Consider the following 17,951-nt stretch of genomic DNA (forward strand, 5'->3'; position numbering starts at 1 on the left):
GCAACGGTCAAAACAAAGAAGCATAACTATATATGAAAGAGAATATGATATAAAATTAATTTGATCCCTCTCTATCTATAATGAAAATTTCAATTATTGCTCCTATATTTTTTTTTATATTGTTTCATACACAAGAACCTCATGCACATTAGTTAATTTTTTTTAATGATATAAGTTAATTTTTTTTGTAATGATATATAATTAATGTTATTCCACTTAATCATGCAAGCGAAGTTTAATATTTCAAGTTGGTTGAATATTATTTTCTTTGTATTGTTAAAATAAACAGAGTTAGTAAGGTCATATATACTTTTATGAAAAAATTAATTAAAAATGAAATAGGTATCAATCTCTTAATGTGACACGGTTATGAAATTAAAAAAAGTTTATTAACCAAACATAAATTCTATGAAAAAGTTTTTGCATTTTAATTATACCTGAACACTCGGCTTTAATTGGATCACATGAATTCTAGTACCGAAAAAAAAAAAAAAAACTTTTAATAAACTCTAGATTTTTCACATGAATCTCAATTAAATATCAAAATTGACGATTGAAATTCAGTTTTTAACATTTAACCCCATCAGTGATAAGAACAATTAATGACAAACAATGAAAAAAAAAAGTGCAAATAGATATCTAATTAGAAAAAATCTACATAAATTAAAATAACTAGAATGAAGCCTCGCTTTTTTTTCTTATTCATAAAAATAATTTTAAATCAAGCAATATTATAAATAATATTAGTTAATAAAAATGAAAGAAAATATTATAAAAAATATATTTTTTAAATAATAATAGTAAAATTATATTAATTAAGAAAAAAACAGATTGATAATTCAAATAATTTATTTGCAATCAACTATAATTTACAATAATTTCTATTATTTCCCATTTATGATCATAAAAATTAAGAAGAATTTTTTTTGAATTATTATATTAAAAAATACAATTTGCATTTTTGACTACATGGATTTTTTTTTTTATAATAATGTTTGCATTTGAGTTTTTTTCATTACTAAAAAGGATTATAAATATAAAATGTAAAAATTTTAATTATTGGAATCAAACTAAATTTTGGATAATTTTGTGATAATGGAATCAATTGTTCTCAAATTATTTAAAACAAATAAAACGTAAAAAACTTTTTTGGACCAAATCAATTTTGAGGTGGCTTTGTAATAATGGAACTAATTATTTTAAAATTGATTTATCAAAATATTAATATTTGATAATTTTTATGTAAAAAAATTATTTTATGAAAGCTATACGATTTAGTTATAAATGAAAGCAATCATTAACGTATAATATGATTTATATTAGGTTCTATTTATTATATGAAGTCACTGAAAATAAGTTTTTTAATTGTTTATATTAGATTATATAATTGTATTTATTATATGAAAGCACTGAAATAAATTTTAAATTATTTATAATATCATATAATTTGATACTCTTTTCATTTCGAATTGAAAATTCATATCTAACTTGAGATGCAGATTAAAAAATTTTGAATTTAATTGTTTTAATATTATTTCTTTACTTTTTTACAATATTGATAAACTATAGATTTAAATATTAAAAAGTTTAAAAAATAATTTTAAAAATTTTAAAATTTAGAATTGTATGTGTTAAAAGAAATGGAAATAATTTTGAGACAATCCAAATTAAAAAAATGTAGAGATTTAATTTGAGAAAAAATAATATTTTAAAATTTTTTTATTATGTTGATTAATATGTTTTATCCATCAATTTTTTATCAGAAAGTTAGGTAACTATTATTAATCAATTATATTATTTTTATTTTTATCACTTCTAAATATTCAAAACTTTTTTATCCAACTTATCAATTTTTAACATATTACTTGAAAAATATAAAAAATTATACAATTTTATGAAAAAAATTTTAAAAAGAAAATGACAAAAAAGCAGAAAAAATAATTTAAATAATAAAAATTTTTGACCACTAAAGAAAGGGAAAAAAGAAAAAAAAGAACACATGTAAGACTTACATAAGCTAAGTGGCACACATAATTAAAGAAAGATTCAATAACAAGCAAATGGTATAACATTAAGCCTTAAGTCGGTCAAACACAAAACTAATTAAATGACAAATGACAAAATCTTAAACTTTAAGTTGACAAAATTCTTTCTTTTAAATTGAATGGGGACAACTTTAACATTATGGTATTGAGAATAAAAATAGTATTTTAAAATTTTTTTATTATGTTGATTAATATGTTTTATTTAGTAGTTTTTTCTTTGAAAGTTAGGTAACTATTATTAATCAATTATATCAATTTTATTTTTTTATCACTTCTAAATATTTAAAACCTTTTTGCCCAGCTAATCAATTTTTATCATATTATTTTAAAAATATAAAAAATTTTAAAATTTTAAAAAGAAAAGTAACAAAAAAGCATAAAAATTAATTTAAATAATATAAGGTTTTTTACCACTAAATAAGACCAAAAAAAAAAAAAAAAAAAAACACATGTGAGACTTACATGAGCTAAGTGGCATACATAATTAAAGAAAGATTCAATCAAAAGACAAATAGTATAACATTAAGTCTTAAGTTAGTCAAACATAAAACTAATTAAAAGACAAATGGCAAAACCTTAAGCTTTAAGTTGGCAAAATTCTTACTTTAGATTGAATGGCGACAACTTTAACATTATGGTATTGATTATAAAACAAATTATTCAATCTGATCTCTTCTTGTCCTTTTTTTTTTTCCTCGTATCTTCATTTTAGAATTGTTCCAAATAGGTTGTCCCAAAAGGTCAAATCCCTCTTGTTGTAATGACAATTGATTGATAAAGTTACAGAAATTCCACACTTGAGATTAAACATTATTACATAGAATGGAGATGTTTCCATTAATGGTTAACGACTAGCTTTTGAAATTTTGTCGATTTTTTTATACGTTGGGTTGCATCAATGATGTTCACAAATTTGAATTATAGTTAGTAGTGTTTTTTTCTTTTAAACTGACCATGAAATTGATTTTTGTTCCTTTACTATTATTTTGATGATACATTTGATCTGAGTATGTGAGATCTAGCTTTCATAGTGTTTCATTCTTTATGTTCTCGATTAGGTAGATTATCTTTAATTTGTTCTTTTATATTGTCAATTAGGTCTTTTATATTGTTTCTATTAAATGTATCAAAACTCTATTTATTGTTAACATCTAATTTTATCCAGACAATTTTGATTGTATATTAATTTTTCATAAGTCTACTTTTCAAAGAGCAATCAATAAACTTGGATTAATTCAATTGATTTTACTTGAATAATTAGTTGTTTGTCTGCGTTATTTAAAATACGATATTTTTGAGTCATGATATAAAATTGATTTGAATTTTGATTCTGATTTTGACCTTGAATATGTGAAATCACAAGATTACTCTTTGAAGGTAAAATTACCCAAATACTCTTGAGTTCAAAGTTTGAAAATACAATACCATGCAGCTCAATCTACAATGACTCTACCCCTACTCAGCCACCCTACCTTTGTTAGCTCTCTTACAACCACCCTATACCCTGCATCCTCCTCTTCTATCATTATTTACTGTCATACATTCCCATGCATCCCATATTGGAGCTGAGGAAAAAAAATACGAAGAAGGAGAGGAGATAGACCTGACAATTTTAGATACGATACAGTGATACGATACCAAAATAAAATGAAAAAAATTGTATATGTTTTAAAAAAACATATTTTACGTTTATTCGTGTCGACATGACGTAATTCGTGTCATATATGTATTGACTCGTCTAACACGTAACATAATATGAATAATATGTTTAATTTAATTTTATTACATAAAAATACATTTAATATGTTTAATACGTTTAACACACTTTTTATATTTATTTTAATTTAATATAAACATATAAAGATTATTTTAATTTTTAATCTTTTAATTATGATGCTTAATTAGCTATTTAATATCATATAAAAATTATTTTAAATATTTAATTATGATACTTATTTAATAATTATTATAAAATTATTTTTTATGTTAATAATATAAATGCAATCTAAATATTAATATTAGTCATATAGATTTTTATTTTATTCTTTAATCTTTAATAATTTATCATTTTGAATTTGATACTAAAAATTAATATAGTTATGTAGTATAAATTACAATTTAAATATATATATATTAAATACATATTAAATGAGTATTAAATTTTTTTTATTTTTTTAATATGTAAGTACTTTTGTATATTATTAATATGCTAAATTTATTAAGTTATATAGTGAACCTTAGGAGATTAGCCCTAGGTAGAACTATGCTTAATTTTGTTGTAGAAGTTACCCAGAGTAGGACATGTAATCAACATTCTAGTACAATTTGTATCTAGGGGGAATAATAATACAAATAAAATAAAAATTTTGAAAAAAAAGAAAAAATAAAAATAAAAGAAAAACATTCCTTCAATGAATTTTCTTTTGACATACAATTTAACTCGTCTGGTGTTTATTCAAAATTTGCACCTTTTAAAATATTTTTTAAAAAAAGGATTTTTTTTTGTATTTTCCAACAAACAAAACAAAAACAAAAATAAATTTTTTTTGAAAAAAGGTTTTTTTTCTAATTTTTTTGTTCGTTGGCCAAATAACAAAAGCAAAAGTATGAAAAAAAAATCTATAAATTCTAGTCATTTTATGTGCTTTTTTCTATTTTTATAATGTTTTAAATTCGAAAATAATAAGGTTGTACATACATTTCATTATATGCACATCTAAATGGTAGTGTCAATTTCATTAAATTTGCATAGCACATACATTACATTTCGTGTAACCACATTTTGTCATGCATATGATATGTCAATGCATTTCATATAAATACATTTCATCATTCAATACATACCATTACTCAAGTAGTGTGTCATTGTGTTTCATGCATATATATTCATAAATGATGTGATTCTAAATTTGCATTATGCACATATTGCATTTTATGTAAACACAACATCTTTCATAAAATAGGACATTGTATTTCATGCATATATATTCACATGGTTTTTATTGTACATATAATACATTTCACATAAATGAGTATCATCACTCATACACTGGGACATTACATTTCATACATGTGTTTTCGAAAATAATATGATTTTCATCACACTTGCATTGTAGATACACTTCATTTCATGTAAATATGTCTTGTTATTTTGTGTATATGTGGATAAATAATATGATTTTCATCAAACTTGAATGGTACATGGATCGCATTTTACAAAAGTATGCATCATCTTTGTTGCACATACATTCACAAATTCAACATAGAAATATCATTCCATTCTCGCATTCATTTAATTGTTCTCTTATGACATCCCATCATTTAATGAATAAAGAGTGCTCCCCATTATTGGTAACAAAGAGAAAAAATCCTAAAATTCTTATGAGAACAGATCATGATCATGAAAAGTTTGATGGAGCTAGTTGTCTTCCATTTTACTTCATTTTCCTCTAAACTTGGCAAGAATGTCAAGAAATTGAACATGGGAAAGGATTGAACACCTCAAAGTGAATAAATTCAAGATGAAAAAGAACATTATGGATGTAAAAGGCATAATTGTTGATCGTATATGATCTTTGGTCTCTCTAGTGTTATACTTAATTTTGTTTTAGAAACTCTTGAAAGTGAATTATTATTTCTTAAAAAGGGAATAAGTCTAGGTTGAAAAATAATATTATGCACTTGAAAGGCATAATTGTTGATCACATATTGTCTTTGGTCTCTTTAGTGTTGTACATAATTTTGTTTTAGAAACACTTAAAAGTGGATTATTGTTTCTTGAAAAAGGAATGGTTTTTAATTTTTGGATTATGTAAATAATAACATATTGAATGGTTAAATTAGATTGGTAAATAATAACATATGTCAAACTTTTATTTAAGAAAAATTAAAAAAAAAAAAATTAATTTGCAATTGTTTGAGAATAAAGTCTCATGTAAGCAGTTTTCAATATCATGAAAGAAAAATAGGATTAAAAAAAAAGCAAAAATTTAAGAAAAATGTGCCTTTTTAAAAAGAAAAGAGAAATATATGTTTTTTTTATATAAAAAGTGACAAATGTCTTGAAGAAATTGATGACCACTATTAGAAATAAACTCATCCAATATCTTCACACCTTTTTTCGAATACTTTCATGTCCCAAACCACTCGAATAATTTCATTAATCAACTATAACCCTATTAGGGGCATGAACTTAAATTTATGAATCTTGCCTTCCTTTGATCATATTGTGATGTAAAAGGGTGATAATCTTTTTATAAACAATGAACAATGAGAGAGTCGATTTAAAAAGATAAATTTATTTTGGATTTTTAGAAGATCAGGCAAACACGACACTTTTTTTAAAGAATCCGAATGTTGGTTATTTGATTTGTCAAGAATATGTTACAATCTCAAATATGCCAAAACTAAACCCACCTAGATCTCTTCAAATGATCTTAAATGCATTAAACCTTCAATTTTTTCCTAAAAATTACCTTTGCTCTGTGTCATAGAACACATTGGCTAAAAAAGCAAGACCACTTATTACCCCCGAGATAGCTTGATTTATGACCAATCCTTTTCATTTATGGAGTGACACGAACAATTTAAAATCCTTAATGAGTTCATTAGAGGTGGCATATTAAAATGGGAGCATATTTCATGAATTGCATTTTGGAAAAGTGGATCGATATATGAGTTGTGGGAAAAAAATGAATTATGACATCCAACACTTGAAAATTTTGAATAAATCCAAACAAAAACTTTAAAAATCTAAAAAGAGATCCAAAAGTTCTTGAAAGAAATAAAAAAGGGTCGGAATATGAGAAAATGAAATAGAGAGTAAAAAAAAATTAAAAATTGCAAAAAAAGAGAAAAATTTTGATAAACCTTTTTTTTAACATATTATCCTAAAAGGAACTGCTTTTCAACTTAAGTGATCGTGTTTGAGATGAAAAATAGTAATTTTTCATTATCCTTTCATAAGCATGAAAATTATCTATTTGCTACCCTTTAAGCTTGATGATTTCATTCTAAATAAATCGTGACCAAGGATCACCCTCCACATTGGAGGGCAAAAAAAGGATATATTCAAGAATCATACATGGTGGAGTCCTATTCCAAGTATAGAAAAAGAATCTTGTGTTTCAAAGGGTAAATGTCTAATAAAATGAGTTTTCAAAAAGTTTTGAACTCATTCAATCAAAAGTGGATATGTGCAAAGAAAAGAGAAAAGTGAAAAGAAAAATAGAAAAAAAGAAAAAAAAGGTGAAAAAAGCAAAAAAAACAAAAAACAAAAGGAATAAAAGGATTTAGTGGTAAGTATGGGAAAATGAAAATACAAATGTCCTAAAGGGAATCCTTCATAGGATATAAAATGATCTTTAGTTTGATCACCTTTAAATATTTAGTTTATGCCTATCTATCATTTTATTTGAAAAATCTCAAACCTTGGCCTACGTTATGCCTTTAAAAAAGTTCATATTGGATTAAGCATTGATGTTTAAGCTATTAAGTTTTCTTTTAAAAAATCATCATAAAATTTATGAATTTTTTATTTTTCATTGCCAAGCACCTATTTGATCTGTCAACTCATTTTGAATGAAATTTAAATTCTAAAGTGCATAGTGGAATAATCAACAGAAGTGAAAAAAAAAAAGAGAGAAAGAAATAGGGCTTTAGGCTGAAAACCTTAAAAAAGGATAGTTGAGCAAATTTAAAAACTTTGAAACCAATTTAGATGTTTAACGAAGTAAGATAAGCTAGTATAAAGCATGAAAGCTTCAAGAATGTTGATGCACTGAAAGTCTAAAATCCATTAAAGGGATTGACTTTAAAATTTTGAACCTTCTTCTTCTATTCTTAAATGACCTTCAAAATCTTAAGTCCTTTGTAGCTGATTTTGACATCATTCAAAATATCACATTTGGAGACTAAAGAGAGTATCAAACATGTTTGCCTTTCAAAGAATACGTGTTTTTTAGGAAAACTCATGCTTTATTAGTGAGCCTGGATAAAAAAAATCATTTATTTTTTTTCGAATTGTGGTGCATTCCTTGATGAACCAAAACCTTGATATAACAGATTGTTCAATCTATGAAAAAATGATCACATGTTTCATTCATAATTGTGAACACCAATTCTCGAGAGACTTGAAAGTCACATTTTTGAAATATTTCATTTTCTTTGATCATAGAATTTAGTTATATAGGGTAATTTTGTTGGTCAATTCTATGTCATTTGCTAGGTATTTTTGTAAATAACCAAGAGATCGATTTTGGTGTAAGAGAAAAGTTATTCTTGATGAGATTTTCATCAATGCAAAGTGAGTTTTGGTTTACAAAATAAAATGATTTACTAAAAACCTAGGCTTTTAAAAAATTTTATATAAATTTTTTTTCCTTTCTTTTATAAAGAAAAAAAAACCAATCTTGGCAAAATAAGTGAGATCATTTTCCAATGGAAAGGCAATAAGTGCATATGATATTAGGGCAAGAAAACATGAAAGGAGGCATGCTTGTTTCTAACATAAAATTTTTTTTCAATGATTAAGTAGCAAGAACATAGTGGTTTATTTTCTTGAATTGGTCACATGTATGCTACATGATTGTATTTGAAAATGTGAATAAAAGTGAAAATGAAAGGAGAAATGAGAGAAAAATGGGATGGAATGGAAAGAAAAATCTTTTAGAAAAAGGCTAAAAAATTATTCGAATATGAAAAAAGAACATAATGATTTAGAATTAAAAAAAAAGATTTTGCAAACAAGAAGAAGGATTTTTTTTAAGCATCTATATCTATGGTAAGAAATTTTACATATGCATTCGTAAAAGGCATAACATTCTCATCATTGGTAAGAATATTTGTGTTTGCATCATTAAAAGGGCATCTATATCATATTCAATTCATATATTTGTATCATCTAGTGAGCATTTGTATAAAATTTAATGGTTAGATTTACATCTTTGTAGAATGTATTTGTATTTGTATATTGATAAGGCCATTTGCATTTACATAATTGAAATAGGCATTTATGGATTTGCATTTGCATCATTCGATCAATAGCTACATTCGTCAATTTGCAAACTTTGTGAAAAAAATGAAATAGAAAATGTCTCTTTAGAATTTAAAATGTTCGTGAAAAAGAAATTTTTGAAAAAAAGAGATTGAAAAGAAAAAATGAAAGTGAAATTTAAAGAATGAAATATTGAGATGATTGAAAGATTTGAGAGAAAATTTCTTAGGATAAAAAGTGACGAGCTTTTAAGGTAAGGAGTTTAGAAAGTTTGAAGTAGAAAGAGTTTCAAACTCACAAGAGAATCATTTTGAAAATTGGCTTTGACCTTGATGATGAGATGATTTAGCAAATTAAAAATGATGAGATTTTTAAAGTTGTAGAACATTTGTTTAAAGGAGTATTTATAGTGTTGAGATTTATAAGACCTCTGAGCATAATATCTAAGTCTTTTAGATAAGATTTATAAGTTTTTCAAGTTGAATATATTTTAATGTCGAGATTTATAAGACATTCAGATACAGTCTCCAAATCCTCTAAGTAAAATATGTAACTTTTTTAAAAAAGAAAAATGCTTAGAATTTTTAAGATATTCAATATGAGAAAATTTTAAAAATTTTTAATAATCAAGATGAGAAATTTATCCTTTCAGGTAAAGATAAGAACAATTTATAAGTCCTCTAGGCAAAATGTTTTAATTTTTTTAAACTTGTGAAACCTCTATTTAGAGGAGTATTTATAGGTGTTAAGATTCATAAAACCTCCAGGCATAATTTCTAAGACCTCTGAACAAAGATGAGAACAATTCATAAGTCCTTTGGACATAATATTTTAGATTTTTAAAGTTATAAAGCCTTTGTTTAGAGGAACATTCATAGGTGTCAAAACTTCTAAGACCTTCGAGCATAGTCTTTAAGTCTTCTAGGCAAAATTCATAAGTTTTTCAAGATGAATTTATTTTAGCATTAAGATTTATAAGACCTTCAGACATATTCTCTTAGTCCTTCGAGTAAGATTTGTAAGTCTTTCGAGCTAAATCTACTTTAGTGTCAAGGTTTACAAGACTCTTGGACAAGATTCATAGGTCATTTGAGCAAAATCCATTGAGATTTGTAAGACCTTTGGGCTCAATCCTAAGAAAGTTATCATAGAAATTTGAAAACAGATGTGATATTACTTAAAAGCATTTTTTGAAAGGAAAATGTTGAGAATTTTTAAGATTTCTTATATAAGAAAATTTTAAAGTACTCTAGGTAAGATTTGTAAATCTTGCAAGTTGGATTTGTTTTAATGTAGAGATTTGTAAGACGTTTAGGTATAATCTCTAAGTCATTGTGATTTATTTTTAAAGTTGTAGAGCCTTTGATGAGAGGAGTTTTTAGATTTATTTTCAAAAGTTGTAGAATCTCTAATGAAAGGGGTTTTTATGTTAATTTTTAAGTTTATCGCGATGAGTTAACAAAAAAAAAAAAATCTTTAAGCCATTGGTCCATAAAAAATTATTGTCTTTATCTTTGTATCATTACTGATTCTCAGAATGTATAAAGAGGAATAGCTATTGACACCTAATTTTATCCAAATGCTTTCAATTGTATTGGTTTTTCACAAGTCAACTTTTCAAAAAGCAATCAATAAACTAGAATTAATTCAATGGATTTTACCTAAATAATTAGTTGTTTGTTTGCATTATATAAAGTCTAATATTTTCTATTGGTGCTGTAAAATTGATTTGAATTTCGATTTCGATTTTGACCTTGAATATGTGAAATTACCAGATTATCCTTTGAAGGTAAAATTATCAAAATACTTTTTAGTTTAAATTTTGAAAATTCAATATCATATAACTTAGCCTACAACCACCCCACCCCTACCAGCCACCTTACCCTTACTAAGCCAACCTACCTTTACTAGCCTTCATCTAACCACTTTATACCCTACAACCTTCTCTTCTATCATCACTTGTTGTTAGACCTTCCTATGCATCGCATTTTTCCTTTTAAAGATGAGTAAAAAAATGATGAAAAGGGGAAAGAGAAGCCATAGTAGAATCACCAATACACATCAACTCTAATACCCTAATTTTTTTAGCCACCCTATACCTTACATCCTTCTTTTCTATCATCACTTGCCATAAAACCTTTCCATGCATCGTATTTTTCTTTTTAAAGATGAACAAAAAAAATGATGAAAAATGAGAAAAAAAGCCATAGCAAAACCACCAATACACATCAACTTTAGTACCCCATTTTTTTCTCGTAGACTACATGCTAAGTCACCAAAAATACCACCTTAATTCCTTGCCATTCCTACTAATAACCAAACTCTCACCACCAAACAATCTACCTACCACATCCAAGCATCCTCAATTCCATAGAACCAACACACAGCTCCACTAACCTACCTAAACTCCACACTATAAGCAACTGAAAATAAAAAACAATGGCCACAGCAAAAAATAAAAAACAACACAACAAAGGAACAATAAGTCCAAAACCAAGTCGGTCTCCATTCTTGCTAGACACTTATCCACACCAAAAACCAAAATTCCCAACTATTGTTTCCTAAAACTGAAAATCACAGCCACAAAAAAAAAATCAAAACTAACCATATCCCCTAAAGAAGAACACAATGCCAAAAACCAAAAAAAATAAAAATAAAAACCAAAATCATAAAATAGAAGTAAAAAATTTTAGTCAAAGGATTTTTATGTGTCCAAAGGGAGTTTCCTTAAGCTTGTAAGACAAGTTTTTTAAGCTATAATTAAGCAGCAAAGAGACTTTTAAGCAATCTAAAATGTTGAAAAGGTAGTAAAAAAATGAGGAAAACAACATACTTCAATTTTAGAAGAATCAAAAGACAAAGAACAACGAAAAAAGGGTGAGAAGTCGTGGGCTTGAAATTCAAATCTAGAAAGATCCAGTAAGATTTATAAAAAAAAAAAAACTAAGGTCAAAAACAAAGAGAAGAAGGAAAAAGGAATTGAAAAGTTTTTTTTTTTTTTACTTAAACCAGCGGCAAACAACAGCTGGTTTAGAGAAAAAGGATGAAAAAGAAAGAAGGAGAAGAAAAAAAGAAGAAATGAAAGAAAGAAAGAAATGAAAAGAAAAAAAAAAGAGGATCAAGTCAAAACCAACCTAGATCGATCCTGACCCAACCTGAATCGACTTATCCCATCTTGGATTTTGAGCCCATCAGATCTATACCTAATCAACCCACTAGTTTTGTCTTGAGCTCTATTATAGGTTTAGCCCAATCTTTTTTAGGTATATTTTAATTTCATTTCTCTATTTACTTACCAATTTATTTATTACTTATTTGTCTATTTTCACATGTGATTTTAGTCTTGAAAATAAATTTATTATGGATGACTAAAAAATTGGATTTTATAAATAAAATACATGATAGTTTTAAATAAAAATAATTTGAAAATTTTACTTAGATATTGGAGGGAATTCAAATATTTATTTTTATTAAATATCATTTTTATTTTCTTAAATAAAAATTTTTATGCAAACTTTTCAATGAAAGGATCAATTTTCTTAAATTCTATCTAGATATTGGAGAATTAAAGAAATTTTTGAACATAAAAGATTTTTATTTTCTTAATTAAATTTTTTTTGAAAGGAAAAAATAAAAAGATGATAAAAATAATAAAATCAAAATGTTCACAAAATGAGAAATAAAATTGATTATTTGTATCATTTTGTTTTTATTTTTATTTTCATCATCATACTAATAAAAGTGAAATGAAAATTAATGATTTTTTTAAGAAACAAAGAGAGATATTTTTAGGAAAAATAAGATAATATTTTGGGTAAAAATAACTTTTAAAATCTTGCCTATATATTGAAAGAAATTCAAATGTTTATTTTTACCAAGAAATGTTGTCTTTATTTTAAAGACTATTATAAGGTTTTTTTAAGAATGATAAATTTTCAATGTCACCTAAATATTGGAGAATTAAGGAAAATTTCTATCATTAAAGATATTTATCAAAGAAATAATAGTAAGAAGTATAAAAATAAAAATATTTGAAAAAAAATAAAATGAAATTAATTAATTACATTGTGTGATTCTTATTTGCATCATTTATTTCATATATGGCATTACATGCATCATAGTTGGTAATAAATGTGAAATGAAAAAGATAAAATTTTGAAATGGATGTTTAGGAAAGAAACTAATATTCCTAAGTAAAGATAATTTTTAGGACCTAACTAGATGTTAGACGGTTTCTTAATGATTATTATTATAAAGGAATATTATGCTAGATTTTGAAACTTATTATGAGTCTCAAATAGAGAAATATTAAATTTTACCTAGATATTAAGGAATTTAGAAAATATTTCAAAATTAAAAATTTTCATCTTATTCATAAATTAAAGATTTAAAAAAATTTGCAAAGAAATAAAGGTTAAGGCAATTATTTTAAATATCAAAATTAAGATCATCTTTATCAACGCAAAATGATAACATATGATCAGTTGGTACTATTTTTAAAACGAATATTGTGGAGATGCTAACATTTCTCATGTGTAATTATATTTTTGAATTATGTTTTACTTTTCGTAAACCAAAAATTATTTTTTAATAGATTTTAATTAATTTTAAGATTTTATTTAAATTTTTTTTTAAATGATCAATCACACCTAATAAAAAAAATCGATTACTCTCTTGATTTTGAAATTCTTAAAATTTTAATCTAATAATCTCAAAACCATTATGATATTTATTAGCTATCGCTAGTGTTGTGACATTTTGATTACTTTAATAAACTTGGTTTAGAAAAAAAAGAAAAACCATCAGTGAAAACTTCTCCATTGATGGTCCCATATTGAGTCATGGGCGGTGGAGTCTTGCTTGGGGCAGCCATTTTCCGAAAGAGATGACCTTGGCCTTCGTTTAATGGTTATTTTCCTTTATACCAATAACAATTTTAAACTCTACAAAGTAAATTTACATAATTAACATATATCATTTGCGTAACTTTGACGATTTACCTTTTTTTTTAGAAAATTACAAACAAATGCACCAGACATGTGATTGCTGTGCACAGCAATAAGTCAACGTCTTGACGTTTAATTTTTTGCATTAAAATATTCCAATTTATTGCTTAACATTTGCCTTAATTTATCTATAAATTTAGATCAAGCTGTAAAACGTAGTTTTCGACAGGAGGAAAGTCTTCCAATTAAATTCTCAAACGGAACCTTACTTAAACACGTTATGTTAGAGAATAAATATATTGCAAGACAAATGTACAATAATCTTATAAAATATACTATTAGGTAAACAAACATTAATTACATCAAAGAGGAGCTTTGAGTATAGAGGGTAACAAATTTCATACTACAACATAGAGAAAGAACAAAGCGACTGAAGGATTTGAGAGTGTATAATTCACCCTTCAATTTATTGGTAAACATGCATGTAAGAAGTATCAAACGATGTAATAAAGTTAACAAAAACAATCACGCAAATTGAGTTTTCTTAAATCCCAATCAAGCAGCATCAATTTTGGCAAAATCAAGCGACTTCTTGCCATCATGTGCATTTCCAAAAAAATTCTTCATGTAATCAATCAGCACAAACTCTCTATAAAGAGCAATTCCATCTTTCTTTACCACCTGAGGCAAAGGTGCAATCTTTTGTGTTGGGTTTGGTATCGTAAAAATGGGTATCGACACCCTTGATTTTGTACTTGTGGTACGAACTCTGTGCTCTGCACTTCTGTATTTTCCATTGCTTAGTATCTGCAAATAAAAAAACAAATTAAAAATGTGTAATTAAATTTAGAGCCTGGGTTTGTTGGAATCTTCAACTTGTTTCACATGGCTAACTTTTGGTGAAGCAAAACGGGTTTCAAACTCTGAATAAATGTTTGATTTGTTTTTTTTAACAAAGAAGATCTTAACCTGAAGATGAGGAAAATGTTTGCATATAGAGAGATTCAAAATCTAGACTTACTCAATACCATATTTTAAAAGTAATTGTATGAACCGATATCTATTACCTGTAACATATCACCAACATTGATAACCAAGGCACCAGGAATAGGAGGGATCTCTACCCACTCTCCCTTCTTTCCAAAATCTGCATCTTCTTCAATTTTCACATATAAACCCCCAATTCCATCTTGTAACAAGACTGTAAGTGTGCCCATATCAGAGTGACGCCCCACTCCTATGGTAAGATCGGGATCGGGACATGTTGGATAGTAGTTCATATTAACCATCTTCTTGTCAATGAGTACATCAATCATTGAGTCTTGAGGTTTCACCCCTAAATTTCCCAACAAAACTTCAAGCAATTTTCTCACCATATTGACTGATGTCCTCAGGAACTCAAGTGCCACGTCCCTAGAAAGTAAAAATCAAATAAAATAATCCAAATTGATGATGATGAACAAATTATTCATATAATTGGAGCTGCATACAAGGGCAAAACATGTACAAAAACCATTAATTTTATTTCTCACCTAATCTCTACAGGCCAATGCTCAAGAGCTTCAGCGTCGTTAGTGTATTGCATGCTGATATAATCTTTCCATTCCAATGCCTTCTCTTTCTCCGGTACAAAGCTCGTCCCATACTTCACTAATGGAGTTGGACTAACTTCTGAACGATAAACAGCCTTCCTTTCAGGGGGCAAGCTGAAGAAGTTATGTGCAGTGTCCTTAAGGGACTCGAGTAGATCAACAGGGACTGCATGGTTGACAACTTGGAAGAAACCAAGAGTCTCAGCAGCTCTAACAATCTCCTTGGCCACTTCATCATGGTCAGGGCCATCTAGCTTCGACAAATCGATCGGAGGCTGTCCATGTTTTCTCGAGTCTTCTTTGACTATTCGCTCTTTTGGTGGTTGCATGTAAGCCTGTGGCACCTTCGATAACCCTAAATCCACCATTCCTTTGACACCATTTCCATCCCGGACAACAAAGTTAAAAAGAGAGTTACCATCTTCAAAACTTGGAGCCATTGGTGAATACAAAGAAAAAAGGCTATGCTTATTCTTGAAAGTAAAGAAGGTTTATCTGATGAAAACCAGAGAAAATGTCGCAATAAATAGTAGAGAAATGGGTCGAAATTTCTTCATGAACCGATAATTAATTGTGATGACGTTGACGAGTAATATATTTAAAATTTTGAACAAGACAAGAAGCAGGGCGTTTAAACGAAGGCAATATTTTTGCCTTTAATTCTTTGTTAGGCAGCCATTACGATTGATTCAACAATAGAATAAAAGTTCATATTTGATTGATGCATTACAAGTATATAAATTGTATAATAAAATAATATCATATAATTCATTAATAATTTATAAAATTTATATACTAACTATATATTAAATATAAATTCATATAATAAAATCAATAGAAGAATTAAGATTTTGGGTTTACGAGCTTATAACTCAATAATATAAGATATATTCACCAATCCTTATAGCTCAAGAGACCTTCAAAGCCAGAGGGAATTACTCAATATTCCAGGCATATGCTTAGAGCAAAAAGTAAATTAATGAACAGAAAGTAAATATTCTGAGGTTCTCGAAATCTAACATCCACTTTTAGGCTAAAACATTCTTTTTATTTCATCTATAGTTTTTTTTTAATATTTTTTTAAAAAAATTAGTCTAATAATTTCTTTTTATTAATATTAATATATTTATTTTAATTTTTTGTAATTGAAATTATTAAACATTAAATAATAATTATTAAAATTAAGAATTTAATATTCTACTAATAGATAAAAAAATTTAAAAAGTAAAAAAAAAAGATAATAATTTATTGGTGAAGGAATCCAAGGGATAGGAGAAAACAGAATTGAAGATAATTAAAAAACCATGCACATACATCCTTTTTCTTCCTCACCCAGCTTTACATAGCAAGCACAAAACTTTTTTGGTGTAATATATGACAAAATAAACCCTCCAACTATGGTAAAATTCTCACTTTCGCTCTTATTCTTTTATTTGTTTTAGTTGAACCCTCAACGTATTATTTGGTATTAAATGACCTAATTTGAATGAAAATTTTTCATGTGGCTAACGATCCAATCAACTCACATATGTTGAATGAATAATCCCACAATTAGTCTTGTCACCATTTTCGTAGAAAGTGTTAAAGTGATTTTATATTTGTTAAATTTTTAACTTTTTATTTAAGTTGAATCTCTTTATAATATTATTAATTAATTTTACATTTTATACTTAATATAATATCAAAACACATATTTTATTCTATTATTCTTTTTTATTATTTCTACTTGTTATTTTTTTAAAAAAATTATTATATGATTGTTGAGATTTGCCTTAAATCTTATAATCTTACATCGAAAGTTATAAGAATTTTGAATTTATCTTGTATCTCATATCGGGAGTTTATTAAAGGTATAAGCGGTTTCACCTTTATAAATAAGATGTTTTGATTTTAGGTTGGTAATCTCAGATAGTTAAACACCAAGAGAATAGCTAGGTGAGTAGGTTATTAAAAGGATGTAATTGAATTTTGGGTTAAGTTTTAAATAAGGAGTTTTGGTGACTTTTCTTGTTCCAAAAGTTTCTCAATTGTAAAGATTTATTTGATAGTGGATTAGGTTTAAAATAAATCATTTTGAGTTGGACCGAAACAAATATATTTATATGTTCTTATTCTTGATTTGAGCTTGCTATTTTGTGCGTGGGTGCTACATATTTATGTTGATTTCCTGACAAGTGATATCAGGCGAGGTTTGGGGTTTAAGGTTCATGGGCCTAAGGGATCGTGAAGCAGTGTTTCAAGATGTTTAAAAAAGTTATGTCTTGTATGCCTATGCCTAAGTTTGAGATTTCGTTATTTGATGGAAAGAGTAATTTTATGTTATGACAAAATATGATTCAAGATCTATTAGTAAAACAAGAGTTGGATCATGCAT

At 26.3% G+C, this 17,951-nt stretch overlaps 1 protein-coding gene across 1 annotated transcript; it reads right to left on the minus strand.

The window, feature by feature from the left end:
- Positions 1-14,416: 14,416 nt before the first annotated feature.
- LOC111276600 (scopoletin 8-hydroxylase-like) lies at positions 14,417-16,066 on the minus strand. Its single transcript, XM_022862349.2, has 3 exons — positions 15,518-16,066; positions 15,053-15,398; positions 14,417-14,792 (listed from the first exon to the last, which is right to left on the minus strand). Exons 1-3 carry the CDS (start codon positions 16,015-16,017, stop codon positions 14,541-14,543), a joined length of 1,098 nt encoding a protein of 365 aa, XP_022718084.2. The 5' UTR covers positions 16,018-16,066; the 3' UTR covers positions 14,417-14,540.
- Between the last annotated feature and the right edge of the window lie 1,885 nt (positions 16,067-17,951).

Source organism: Durio zibethinus, chromosome 25 (assembly GCF_047325235.1).
Source record: "Durio zibethinus cultivar Kanyao isolate XHJ-2024 chromosome 25, ASM4732523v1, whole genome shotgun sequence".
In the NCBI taxonomy this organism is placed as follows: Eukaryota; Viridiplantae; Streptophyta; class Magnoliopsida; order Malvales; family Malvaceae; genus Durio; species Durio zibethinus.